The sequence below is a fragment of the Harpia harpyja genome, chromosome Z (genome assembly GCF_026419915.1).
Source record: "Harpia harpyja isolate bHarHar1 chromosome Z, bHarHar1 primary haplotype, whole genome shotgun sequence".
NCBI lineage: Eukaryota > Metazoa > Chordata > Aves > Accipitriformes > Accipitridae > Harpia > Harpia harpyja.
In genome coordinates this window covers 65,186,716-65,201,557 of record NC_068969.1, presented here as the reverse complement: position 1 = coordinate 65,201,557, position 14,842 = coordinate 65,186,716, and the positions used below count along the sequence as shown (strand labels likewise).

The 14,842-nt window shown below is 34.7% G+C and overlaps 1 protein-coding gene across 4 annotated transcripts in view; it reads right to left on the bottom strand.

The window, feature by feature from the left end:
- Window positions 1–14,842, bottom strand: part of SLC27A6 (solute carrier family 27 member 6) — a 40,869-nt gene that overhangs the window by 8,398 nt on the left and 17,629 nt on the right. For 2 of the 4 annotated variants that reach the window (XM_052778521.1, XM_052778522.1), the window contains exon 6: window positions 7,985–8,179. The exons of 1 other annotated variant lie outside the window; for it this stretch is intronic. In XM_052778521.1, the coding sequence (XP_052634481.1) occupies window positions 7,985–8,179 (195 nt within the window). The remainder of the gene's footprint in view (window positions 1–7,984; window positions 8,180–14,842) is intronic. One more of the 4 variants, XM_052778523.1, reaches the window with a different exon arrangement.

The window sequence follows — 14,842 nt, the reverse complement described above, 5'->3', positions numbered from 1 at the left end:
TTGGTGAAGGCACAGAACCGTAATTTTGTAAATTTTCTTACAAGTAAGTTATGGGATCCACATATCAGTGGGAGAGCCTACACGAGTCAGGGTAACAGAAGCATATCTGGAATTTAACTGACATCTAAGGGTGGTGGCTGATATGAAAAGTGTTCTTGGGGTCTTCTGGCACCTAAAACAAGTGGGAAAACAAAGGCCAAAATCTCCTTACAAAGGAAACCCTGCTTCCTGTTGGGCTTTACTCTTGTTTAACTAGCCTCAGTTCTTTCCTCAAACCTTCTCAGGCTGGTGTATGGTGGAAAGTCTTATCATGAGCACCAGCAGAAGGATACCATGTTGTTTGACATGGTTATGTAGCTGTGCATGTTCCACAGTTATATCACAGTTAGTTTTGCATTTTTCCGAAATACTGTGAACCCTTGAGTCCTGACACTGCTGACCTAGCTGACCTCCTAGTTATGTTTTACAACTAACCTTCCTCTTGTATAAGGATCACAGAGAATGTGGCTCTGAGTCAGCTGAAGGAGAAGGCAAGACGCTCTCATCAACACTAGAAATCGCAATACTTTTTTTCTCCAATATACAGGGTCTGACTCCTATTTCGCTTCATTTTTCTACTGTGATACAAATCCAAATTAGACCTTTGAGAGACATTGACAGATATCATATGCCTGATACTACATGGACCGCTGTGTTTGCAGTTATTATCCTAAGGCTTTAGTTTGCCCAGATGGGGATTCTGATTTCCCTTTTCATAAAGAAGTATATCAGCAATCTATTTAACAACTACTCAAGCCAAGGATATACGACTATCTTCTCCTGGAGAAATCCTGACAGGCAAAGAAAACAATTTTAAAAAACATGTGAATATATTCCTGCACTCTTCACGATAAAGAATGCAATATAATTTAAGGATGGTGTTATGAAAGTAACTGAAGTAAAGAGTAGGATGCTAAAACGTAAGCCCCTTTGCTTTTCTGCAACTAATCTTAATGAAGAGTTGCATAATTATGTTATCCTAATTTGAAATGTTGCTGTAGCTACACCACATAATTTTGTTTTCAAGGAAGTCTGAATAAATAGCAACTTGAATCAAACACCAAGCACACAATTTCAGCCTCATATGTACAAACTTATTTCACTGAGTCTTTTCAATGTTCACCACTGTGTTTTCCTTCTACCCTAAGTCTGAAACAAAAAGGTATTTTTAACAATTGTTCAAAGCAACAAGGTAATAGCATGCAAAAGCAAGTCATTATCCAAGAATTGGACACTTTTTGAATAAAGTGAAGGGTATTTTTTTTAATAACTACAGACTATAGCATTTACCAAAGTGAAGAATTTGAGAGCCAAAAAGTTGACCTTAATTTGAAAATAACTGTATTATTCTTGATGAACAGAATGGGAGGTATTCATAATACACAAGTCATTTTTTCTTAGACTCTTTTCTTTTGGCCATCTACATTTAATTGCTGTTCTTTTTCACTTTCTTTTTTACATTGATACTTACTACTTTGATAGGTTTCATATGACAGACCAAATGCAATGAATAATATAAATTATAAGAATGAAATGGTATAAAATGAAATGTTATTCTGATATTTTTGTGTTTGATTAGAATAGCAGTGTGCCCTGTTCAGATCCATTTTTATCCGTTCATTCCTTCAGAGCTCAATAGCTATAGCTTATCAACATATTAGTCTGTATGATGCATCATTTTGTTATAAATACTCAGAAACTTTAATTTAGTATCTGCGATGATCTAAAAACTGTTGATACTTTTACTATTTATGTTGCTGCACACATTTTTCAGTGCCTGCAACTTTAGAGTATTAACTATGCCTATTCCAGTTAGCTTTTTGAAATGTCATGCAAATACATAATTAAAAGGAGAAAACACCACATACTGCATTAGACATGCATAATGAAACTATGCCAATATACATTCAGTGCAAACAGCTTTCTTTTCACATTAAATACTAGAAAATGAAAGCTCCAGAGAAAAGCATTTAGTCTGGGTACAGGCCTACATTTGTTTTATCTCATTATTTAAAATTTATTGGAAAAGAGGGCCTGAGCTGTTGAAGCATTACCATATTATTTTCACAGAGTACTGCATGCAGCATTCATCATTTTAATCTACATTTTACTCCCTAAAGCACCACATAAATGTACCAAACAAAAAGCATCATTTATCTAGCTGAAACTTAAAATGAGTTAAAATGCAACATTATTGTCTGTTACTATGCTGCCTGGATGTTATCTAATAACAGCATTCCCTCCACCACCCCCTTTTTTTTTAATTGACTAGAAATATGTGAGTTTAAATATTATTTTGCAAGTAGTTTTGAAATGCCTAAAGTTTCAAGTTATAGTGAATGTTCACAGAACATTCATCAGAGAACAAAGATCACAAGCTATTGCTTTTTAATTAGTTACTTGTTTTAGAGATGAGATACTGTTGAATTGTCTAGAATATCTGTTTATAAAACAAAGCATTACATTACTAGATTTAGTTCCAAGCATCTTAAAAAAGTGAAATGTAAAGAAAAAAGAAATCTGCTGCATAGTATCACCATATCTTATAAATGTTTTAAAATTATACTTGTAATGCCTTATTTATGCCATAAATAGTAAATGTATAATTCCTCTGCATAATTTTGTTTAGCCAAAGTAAACACAACCAAGAAAAAAACCTTTTAAAACTATGCTTGATATTAACTGAATCACCACATATTATAATAAACCACCTTGGAATACACTTGAAGTACCTCAGATTATTTTAGCTCAAAACTAGTCCAAAGAGCAGAAACAATAATTTTCATTGGCCAATGAATTTAAGAGCTTCCATTGCTTGGATTAACACATGCCAATGTTCTACCTGTGAATCCAGTTTTCCAGGGTCTTAAGATTTGCTTAAACCTAACTTTGTTTACTTTTAAACTAAAAAGTATCTCTTCTGCCACTTAAGTTCTGTGACTGCATGAAAAAAGTGCATAATACTAATTCTGCGTTGCTGTGTGAAAGACAAAGTATTTTATATGTTGAAATGATCTATGATTTTTTATTAGATTTAAGTGTTTCTCAACTCAAAGCTGATTTTGATCCATATAGTTTTGAGTAAGAGAGATTTAGATTCCTGTAATAGTTGGAATACTTATGTTTAAAATAATGAAAAAATACGTTTATAAATAAAGTTTGGAATTTTTTTTTTACATGCTGTTTTTTCAGGTGTACTTGCCATGGGTTATATTTAGCCCTTCTTACAAGCTTCCTTGGACCTCATTAGTCCCACTCTCTCATTGCATGTTCTCTGCCATCACTCAGAATTTATTTCAGTGTAAGAAAGAGGTTTATATGTATATTTCATAGACACAACTGAGAGTCTTACAGATTTTTCCCATATCACATTTACATAAATACACACATAATGTATGTCATATATAATAAAATCAATCATGAACTACACACATATGTATGCCAGGTGTAAATATTAAGCAGTAATTTATTATATTACTATGTTAATCCATACACTACTTTCTTTGTAAAACATTTTAAGTTTTACAAGCTAAAAAGCTATTCAGAGACTTCTACTTTCCTGTTCGTTGACTCTATGTGAACATCCTTACTGAAGGATTTATTCATATACCACAGTGATGCATTCAAGCACATGGACCAATCCCTCTTACGTAAAGAGTATAGTGTGAAAATAAAAAAGTGCAAACAAGAGCACTGCTTCGAGTTAAATTCTCACACACAGTGGCCTCTTGGATGTCTGGCAACTGCTTTAACAATCATCTGTTTATTAACTCTTGTCTTCCAAATTATTTATGAAAATTAATGTGTTATGTAGAATATTGATATTTATCCCAAGTATTTGTCCCCAACCGTTAGCAGTTACTGACAGAAAAGTTACTTTATTCATTCTGAGACCTCAATTTGTCTTTTAAAGTTTTAACTTTTGTCTCCATTTCACCTTTAGAAACTGTGCCATTGCCATTACCTACAACAGCACTGCCTTCCTATTTCTTTTCCTTTTTGCCTGCTAAAAATATTATACTTTGAACCTACCTGCTATTATTCCCACTATACTTTCAATATATGTATGTATGGGGTTTTATACTGTATTTACTTCATTCCAATTGTGCAATTATGTCAGTGGAAAGAGCGTAAGTTTCTTCCTTCTCCTTTACTGTATCCCATACATGAACACACGAGCCTCTTTTCCCCTTTCTCAGTTCTCTTTCTTTCTATTCCCAGTTTAAGAAATAGGTGTTTAGGAAATCCCTAGAGAGTATGTCTAAGGGTATCTCCTCATATCATCCCATGTGTCAAGAGAATAATGTTTCAAAAGTTGTTGTAGCATTTCTTTGAAGAAACAAAAAAAATTAGGAATTGGATGGCTAGGCCTTGTCTGTGGCATTCTCTGCTTTCCAGGAGACAGTCTCCCTTTCCAACTTCAGATCATTCATGGGTCAGCAAATGAGAAATAAAGCTGCTCTCCTTTACATATTGCTAGATGTCCAGTAGATGTCATTCAGACTGAAGTAAAACAAACACAAAAGCTACACTTCAGAATGCATTGTTTAATAATCTGTAAGCTGTAAAATGTATTTTAAAAAAAACACAACAAATTCCTGAAGTAAGTCAAAACGAATTTATCTATGGCATTAAAATACATGGTTTGTGTCACAATACTCACAGATTGTGGAGTAATCAAACACACATATAAAAGGTCCCCAAACATAAGTATTTGTTTAAATATGTACTTTTTTTTAAAAAGAACATCACTAAAATGCATGTCTCGTGGTATTTTCAACATTCCTTCTCTCTCTTAATCTCTTCTAGACTTTTCTGAAACTGCACTATATCTAAACCCTTGTTCATGTCAACACTACTCTGCTTCAGCATACGAGGGAGCTAGCTGCTCCTGCAAACAATGTCATGAAGCAGACTGAAGGAACTGCCATCCAGCAGAACTGCACCGGTGACAGAAGCAGAGCCCCAGTAGTTAACAGCTTGCAGAATTGTTAATTTGAGACATATAACTATTGTACTATTATTACTATGTCATGTTGTTCCACTGACACAAATTCTTTCAGAGGGAGAGACTGTGTATGTTGCACAACCATAAATGCTCTGGATCAAAACATATTACTTATAAAAAAGCTCCATCAGGAGCTTTGGAGTAGTCTCTGAAACCTCCTTGATTTGGAAGAGATTTGGGGCAGTTCTATTTCCACATAAAATGGGTCACATAATCCACCCACTGACCTGGCTAGACATAACATGCCCATGTAACCAAGGCGAGGTAGCTGGTCTCTGCATTGAATCTGGTTTTCAAGTGACAACCTTCATTCTTCCCTCAAACTCTACAGTCACAGAATGCCAAATTGGGGGAAGGGTTGGGAGCCAATACACCTCAGGCCCCTTGGAGAATAGTAGTAACTAAACCTTGAGCCTGCTCACAAATAATGTGCTTTAGCTACTTTCCTTATGACAGAAACCACAGCAATAACTGAAGACTTACTGTAGATTTATTTCTAGGGAAATGAGAGTATTGAAAAAGACAGTGTAAAATTGATCTCAAGCCAAGCCAAATGGAATGAATGGCTTTTTCTGGTTCATAAAGTATCTTATGGTCTTTCCATATTCATACTAAGTAAGCAAGGGACAATCCATAATTATCTTAGCAGACTATACTGATGTTTCCATAGACTATAACAGTTCCAACTCGGAATAGTATATAAATTACAGAAAAGAAGACTAGTGAGATCAAGTATTCAGTTACAACTGCATTTAGTTTTTAATTGCAGTTTGCATGAGCTATTTTTTCTCCTAATCTGCAGTGACTAACTCAAATCATAAGTCCAATCATTAAAGAGGAAAAAGTAGCATGTTTCATGTGCAAAAAACCCCCAAATACTAATCTTCCTTTTGGAAACACAAACAGCATATGTTATTGACACATGAAGTGCCACTATTAATACATGCAAAAGCCCCACACTAGTTGATTAAAACCACAGACAATTAAACCAATAAATACGTAATTTCAAGTCTAATCCTTTACCTGCTGTAACCTTTAAATGGTATTTTCAAAAGGTTAATGACTTATGACAAAACTCTGTCTAAAAGTTCTGAAATACTGAAAACAAGTTTACTCAGGTTTGGAACAAATATAAAATTTCATAAGATTAAAAAGAAAAAGGTTTAAAATAATTAAAGCATGTGGCTTAGAAAGCTCTGAAACAAAAATTAACATTAGCTCTAAGGTTCCTGGTTCACCTACTGCTCCCTAAATTCCAGATTCCAGATTTCCTGTAGTGGATCTGTACCCTTCTAGAGCCATCCATCAGCACCAGATGTCCACCATGCATGCTACAGAGCATCAGTCATGTAGAATAGAGAATCAGCAGAGTTGGTCTGCTTCAATTCCTGAGCTCTCAACAGTTTCTGAAAAACACACTAGCTCTTGTGGTGTTTTTCTGAGTGTTTCCAGGTTCCTCCCTGCAGTCTGGGTTCCAATCCCAGAAATGAAGTTCCTCTGGCCCCAAGTTGTAAAGTAGTCTGCAGTGATCATAATGTGGTAATGCTGTATTGAAGTAGTGGACCCTGGAACATATGCTGCCTAGAAACCTATTTGCATGTCATCAGAAGATACCTCTGATACATTTCCAAACAATATTTTTACATCATTCTCTGAAAAAAAGTTTTGTCAGGACATTTTACTATCGGTTTTCCTCAGGAGAACAAATGCCACTTAAGTCAGCAGGATTTGTATATATAGATAGGTATCTCAGTATAGATACATATCTCAGTTAATTTGCAAATTCTAGGCAATGTGTGTAGTCCTATTTATTTCAAGAAGATAAAAAAGTGGTGTAAATAACAACAAAATGCTAAATATCTAGTCTCCTTGCTAGAAAGACTTGCCAAATAATCTTTCATATTGTTAGCTAAAGCTTGGAACACGTTACTTACTGACTTCTCAAACCATTTAAGAGATGGTATTAATAGGATGCAAAGGGAAAAACCTATCTGTGAATTTCAAGCTGAAATAAATTCTTCTTCATTTACTCAGAAGGATGAAGGAAAAGCCACCATACGTGATATAATTAATATGGATTCCTCTTTCCCAAGACATATAACTTCCATTGCCAAAGCTGATGAAGTAAAAACCAGAGACTATTGAATAAGCAGTGAAAAAAATGTATGTTTTTTCTAGTTTTAGTAACCTAGTACAAACCAAATAAATACAGCAGACGTGGTAGATAAAAGGGCATAGAATTCTTAAATTAAATGCGCTTGGCAAGTATTGTCTGTCACAATTACTCAACAGTGATTATATTTGTATTGTGTTATCTTTGAGATTTCTGAATAATGATACAGACTAGATGTAGAGTAGTTTGAGTGGCTTATGTTTAATTGCACCTAGGTATAAAATATCTGTTAAAGTTATATCTGCCTATATGTTGCTTTATTTTAATTACTATTAATTCCTATTTATGCCAAATATTTACATAGTAATATGTGATATAAATATACTCTTTGAAAACAGCTCTAAATATAATCCATAGAACGCTAAGTCAGAACAGGACACTTGTATGTTTATTTCACAGATTATGAGTTCTTAGGTATTAAAACAAATCCAACTTCCTCTTTGGTCCTTTAATATATTAGAGGTTTGAAATGATACTTGGAACTTACTCAAATGTCAGAAGAGAGGCAAGGTCTTTTTGACTCTTGCGAACTTCAAGAAAAATCCAAGTATTACTGCTGAAAGTATAACTGGGTGGGGTGTTAAGCACTATCTGCAATGCTTTGGCAGCCACGATTTTACAGAGAGTCAATTAAACTTGCAATAACTAAGCTAGAAAATTTACCTTGGACTTATGACTGCAGCCCCATGTCCTGTGGTCAAACTGAGAAACACATTTACCTTCAGTACTCCTATTTACAAAGTACAATGTAAATAAATAGTCACCTTATAAAAGAAATTGGTGCATCCAACAGATCCAATTTTTCCTGTGTGGTTCATGAAACAAATGTTTCCTTCAGTAGCACCATAAAACTCACAGATTTTAACAGCACCAAATCTATCTAAAAATTCTCTCCATACATCATTTCTTACTCCATTCCCAACTGCTAGTCGGACCTTGTGATTTTTTTCTCCTTCCTTCTGTTAAAAAAAGAAAAAAATAATTTAAAATATAATATACTGATGACTGTATTTGATTGTTGCATATATCGTGGGGAAAATCTACGTTCTTTAAATACATAAAGTATAAACAACAAAAAACTCCCCAACAATTAAGAAGTTGAAGAAAGCTGCATAGCTCTCCTACAGGTAGAGTGTAGAAAACTGCAATCAAAAACCCATTACCTTGTTGAACAAGCAACTTATTTCCTGAATAAAGGCTGCATTAATTTATATAAATGCTTCCATATTTTAAAAGTTGTATCATCTCAGCCTGTTTTCACTCAGAGGAATTAGAAAACTGGGAAGAACAGAGAAATGCAGGAATTATTTCTGTCAAGGGATTAAAGTCAGCAGACATTAATAGTTACTTTCTTGTGTCTTCAGACTGATTATTAGAAACAATCAGATTTCACACATTTGTAATATCTGTTCATTCCCACACATTGCATACAAGTCGTCTTCTGTATTTCTTTCAATATTAAGACTTGCAAGGCTTTGTTCAATGTTACTTGGAATACATTACTTCTTGGTGATCTTGAGTCTTTACTGTTGTCAACTCCCATGTTTTATTACAAGAAACACAATAGTATGTGTTCATCCAGTTCAGTGAGACTCTCTAATTTTATGAATACATTCCCCAAACTTGCAATTGCATGGAGCACCTTTAAAACACAATCAGATTGAAGTTGAAGTATCAGAAGGCAAAAAGTCTAAAATGTTGTTTGGTTTTGTTGGTTTTTTTTTTAGTTACACCGATATTGAAATAAGACTCCCTTTTTAATCATTGCAAGTAGCAATATAGAATGCCCCAGAAGTGAGACAGCACAAAATAAATATAGGTACAGTTTGTTACCCCATACATTTAAAACTACATAGCACTCTGGTACTGCAACACTGTCTGTATATACCTCTATATATGTACACTTACACAAACGTATACAAACACCTCTATACATATGCGCATATATATACATATTCACACTCTTTATATATGTGTGTGTGTGTGTATATATATATGTATACACACACATCCACATACATATACTAAAGAAAGCAGATAGTCTCTGTTTTCTGTTCTTCTATTCTAGTTTCCTTTTCCCCTCCCAACTCTAATCCAGTATGGATTAGGTATGTCTTTATAGTGAAAATGCATTTTAGCACCTTTAATCTGGCATAAAATCACAGCAAATCATTTCTGCAAAGAGATCTGGTCAGCTGACTGAAACAGGAATCTTTATATATTTCAGATGTTAAAAACAAGCGAAGTTTCTGCTGAGTACACAGACAGGAGCGTTCCTCAGAGGCTTATGCTTTGGCCAAACTCAATTTTTCATAAGGATCATGAATTCTCACTTCTGTAACAAAAACTGCAAGCACAGTGAAGTTTTAAGTTCCGCCTCTAAATCACAAAGACTAAGTAAGTTTTCTTCTTCCTTCTTCAAAACCAGTAACTCATAGAAAGATAAATTACTTTATTGACTTTCACAGTCTTTCTTCTGGAAATTAAGTTCTCTTGCTGGGATGATTCAGCAAGGAACTCACCTATTTCACTAGATGCAGACAGCTCTTGGCAGACTACAATCCTGCTATTTTACCTCAAACCTACATCACTCACCAGCCTCCCTCAGTCACTAACCATTCTGTTTTTACAACAACCCAATTCTTCTCTTTTCCCTTCTCCTCTCCTACCTTACTTTAGATAGAAAAGTCATTTCTAAACACACAAGCACATACTTCACTGACTTCATGCTAAATCATTATTAAGAAGTGCTGCATTACATCATAGTACAATGAAACTGACCATGGCCGTAGCCTGGAACAAAGTGTCTAAAAATTGCCCATAGATGTAATTTTTGGTGTGGTTTGTTTTTTCAACTTCAGATGCAATATCACAATGCAACAGTGTAGATATTCATATATCTGAAATAATAAGGTCTGTTATATTACACATTCAAAATCACTATACCATCAATGAACAACGAAAGTATTCATTTTTTTAAGAGAAAGTGTTTCAGTGCTACTTTGAACTTTGTCAGGGAAGCTTCTAATTCTTTTTTGTCCCCCAGAAAACTGTCCACCATCTTTAGAATATTCCAGTCAGTTCAACTTAAAACTTTTCAAAGTAGGTTATTTTCCTTACATTTCATTGTTAAACTGAAATTAATGTGTCAGTAACTGAACTGCAGTTACCCCTTGCTGACACCACTGAATTATTCAAATGTACTGCCTCTGCTAAGATAGGAAAAATAGTCCAAGAGATTCTTTCACAGTAATCCTTTGTTGCACAATGAACAGAAGAGACAAATATGTGCATATATATACACACACTAATTAATTGTGTCATTCATCAGGCTAGGAACATTCAAAATCTCTACAGACCAAGTTAACAAGCAGGTGAGTTTGCTTCTATTATCTATACTTCAAGAAAAATAAAAGCATTGATGGCTGTTTGCTGAAAAGACACAAATTAGGATGAACTAGAAAACAATGGCCCACATGGATTATGGATTTTCTCCAAAAGGACAAATACAGCATCATTTATAAGTGCAGTTACATCAATACTTTCAATTCCTCATGTGATTTTAGCTGGTTTATATTACTACAGCACAAAGTTGTTTCTCTAGTGGAAAAGACGCAGAGTAAACCTGACAGCTCAGCATTCTACTGTACTTGCAATGTTAACACCTATCAACAATACAATGTATGACTATCTCACTTTAGGAAGTATTCTTTTAAGGCATTCAGCCCTTTTGCAAAAATACAAAGAAGGTGTATGATGTCATCAAGAACTGATCGCAGAAAGCAAATTTTCTTAAAAGAGAGGGCAGTAATTCACTTCTTCACAGCTAAGGTAAATTTTCTGCAACTGTCATATTTGTGATTTAGTCAGCTCCATCACAGTTGTACCCATCTGTTGATAGAGGACTCCCTGAAGGGTACTGCAGGGCTTTCTGGGGAAAACACATTAAAACTGTCATGCATTTAGCAGTCTTTCAACTATAGGAATGGAAACTATATGTAATTTAATCTCCCGGCCAGTTTAATAAGTATGAAGAGAATGATTATAAGGGAAACTTTAAACAGTGGTAATTCACATTAGTTTTACATGTGAGTAAATTCATATAGCTATTTTTAACATATTTTTACCTAAACTTTTTTATAACTAATACAGGACATTAATTTATGTTATCTTAATGTGTAACTAATTTTCACTGGAAAGTGAACCACAGTAAATAAAATGGAGTTAGCCATTTTATCAGCTTTTTCATGACTTGATCTACGTATTCACCATCTGTATTATTGTCCCAATCACTGCCAGAGTCCAACTCTAGGGCAGGCATGTTGGTATCCATGGGCACCATGGTCGAAAACTTATGCAGTAAATAAAATGCAATAAATAAGAGAAGGGAAAGAAAAGGGATGATAATTCCAACAAATTCTAGAAACATGGTTGAGTGACGCACGCTTAGGGTGTCCTAATGTATGAAAACGGAAATACATATGCAGGAACTTATGCTTTAAACAGGCTATGGTACCAAACAGTCATACTTTGAATTTCTGCCATATTGAGACAGCATTTCATCAACTAGCTTCCCTTCCGTACAGTAGATAGAATGATAGGAGTAGGAGGAATTCCAAGGAGTCACCTAGTACACATCTCTTCTGGGACATAAACTCTGCTATCCCTGTGCTGTTCTTGACACCTGAACGAGCTGTGGCATGTCAGCCAGTTACCCTGCAACAGTCGGTATGCAGCAATTGCCTGCATGCGTATTCTTAGCCTGCCGCAACAGCATAGTACTTAATTAACACTTCCTTCACTAAAAGCTGTATTTCCTCACAATATCTCATTTACGAAGGACTCCAGTGCCTTGCCCTGGTCAATTATCACAAATAAATTCAAATAATGTGTGTCCTGTGATAATTTGCTCATGCTTTGTGTTTCTGAATGGGATTAATAGTTCTCTATAGATAATTAGGAAGATGGATTTTAGAATAACAGAATGTTAGAACATCTTTCTGAGGTTTTTAAAAATGTCTATATCTTTATTCTCCTGCACTGTGATTTTATTTTCCTACAGAGTGATTCTGAAATAAAATGGGGATTCAGTCTATAACCACTTATTTCTAACAGTAAAGATGAAACATTTTTTTCAATGACTTTTTGAAGCATTAATAAGCAAGAACTGTTCTTAGTTTACACCTGGACTTTTCTTCAGTTCATTCTGCTAAGACCTTTGAACCGTATACCAAATATCTGCATACATCATAAATCAGTTTCTGACACACTGTTTCTCCATTTTGACTGCTTGTTTCATTTGTATAGTAATCAATTGACAAGTCAAGATCTGCCTTATTACACTAAATACCACATACCTGGGATTTTTCATCTGCTAGTCTTTCCTCCTTAAGTGTTCTTTGTAAACTATGTGGACTATCTACATGATTAAGTTGTTGACAAAAGAAATGCCTTTTAAAGGGCCATCAACAGTGTACTAACTGGTGCAGGAAGGATTGATGACTGTAGCTATATAAAAATGTACTTAACAGTTGCTTTAAAAGAATACAAGAAAACAGGTTCATTGTCTTACTTATAGCATTTCTGCAGCAGGAAAAGCCAAATGGAAAGAAGCAAAGGCAATTTCAAACAAAGGAGGCATGAAATGTTTCCTGTATTATGGCCTTGATGAAACTAAAAGCAATCTCAGGGCCTGAGAAATGCAAACATCTGTTAAATATAAAATATAATGGACAGACCACACAGGATTTACATTCCTGTATTTAAAAGGAATGAGTTTAACAAAACATTCACCAGTTCTCTATTGACACATTAGCCCTGAAAAAAGGGGCATCAGGGAATTAGTAGGGACACTGTAAGATGAGAGATATCCTACTGCCATGATTATGACAGATGTAATAAATTCTTCAAGATGCATGCTTACATTCACTTTTCAGTAATGCCTTATTATAAATTGCAACTAGATTTTTTGAGCAAAATACATACCCAAATTTAAAAATACAAATACAAGAAAGCAGGAAGAGTACTGAACACAGGCACCATAAGAAAGGAACAGGAATTCTAGGAACAGGACACATCCTTCCAGTTCAGGAACTCGTGGGTTGCTATTTAGTATAGCCACTCTCACCATGCTTTCATTAATCAATCTCCTGATAATCTAATAGATTAGATTATAATGGGAGTTTTCTTCCTTTAGCTCTTCTAATAGGAAGAATTCAGAGAATTAAAGCATGCACAGATTATTTCTTGTGCTCCATATTGCACAGTATTCTGTGAGCAATATGAAGCTTTACTTTGTGAAAGTATGATTGAGATTTCTAGGCTTCACTACCAGGGCATTTTCTGCATCTCCACTAGCTTAACCCAAAAGATGAGTATCTAGGAAAAGAAGCTGGAAGGAAGGAAATTGGTCATGTTATATGACCTCTTAAAGACTCAGAAAAGGCTTGAGCCACCATGCTGGAACCAGTAGCTGACATCACAACTAGCCTTCAGTGCTGTTTTGAGTATGGAAAACCAATGCTTCCTAAGGCCAAAGGAACTCTACAAACATTACAGAAAACTTTTTCAGGAAGAAAACCTGAAAACCATTACCATTATTAGTGGGAAGAATGAGAAAATAGACACAGAATCATTGTGTGGATGGAGTCCAAGAAAGGTATGCCAGTACATTTAAATATCAAAAGGCAGTAGCCAAAATGGACGGGATTATAATCTGCTTTGAAACCCACTTTTTAAAAATAATGCTGCTGTTGTAGTCATGGCAGTTTAAAGCACAGACAAAGTTTGTTGTGATATACAGTGTATTTTTTATTAGATCAACTGATACAGTCTGGAGGCAAAAAATACAAGCTTCTAAATCCCAGGTCCATTTCTAAACTTCATTTCAGATGTGCTGAATAGGTCCTTAGTCTAAAAATTCTATTTTCTCAAACTGCATATACAAACAGTGTTCGATTCTCCTTTTAGGCACTGTTAATACTGTAGTAAGTCAGTAACAACTTCGATTAAGAATGATGTTTGCTTATGACATACACAAGTGGTTGCAGATTTTTTTTAAAAAAAGCCAAGAATAATAAATAAATTTCAAAATTCCCCCCAGTAAATAAAATTGTAAAGACATATAGAGATTATTCAGAGACTTCAAATGGATGGTAGAGATGTGGTTATCTGTAACTGTGACACATTACTGGTTTGGGGTATTTAATAAAATGTTTATGTTGAAAACCTGCAAGGGGCTTGACAAATTTCCACTCTACATTTTAATGATAAGAGAAATAACAATTTCCAGTACTGAACATAAATTGAGCTAAACCTTAATGGGGAATAAAATGTGATGTTGAGTAAAACCTGCATTGTAGAGAAGTGCCTGCTGACTCATTTTTCCTTCCTTACCTGACTATCAAATCCCCTTCCTTCAAAGAAAGCTGTTTCTAGGTGGCAGACAGTGCTATCCAACATACATAAATCCCATTCTTACACCCCTTCCTGCAACGCTTGAGTCAACAGCAGGGAAATAAGTGTTCATTCTGTTTGCTTATCCCAGCAGCATTCACTTCCTTGTTTTCTCCTTCTAAATTACTATTGTTCTAACACAGAAGAGTTTTAATAAAATAAATCCT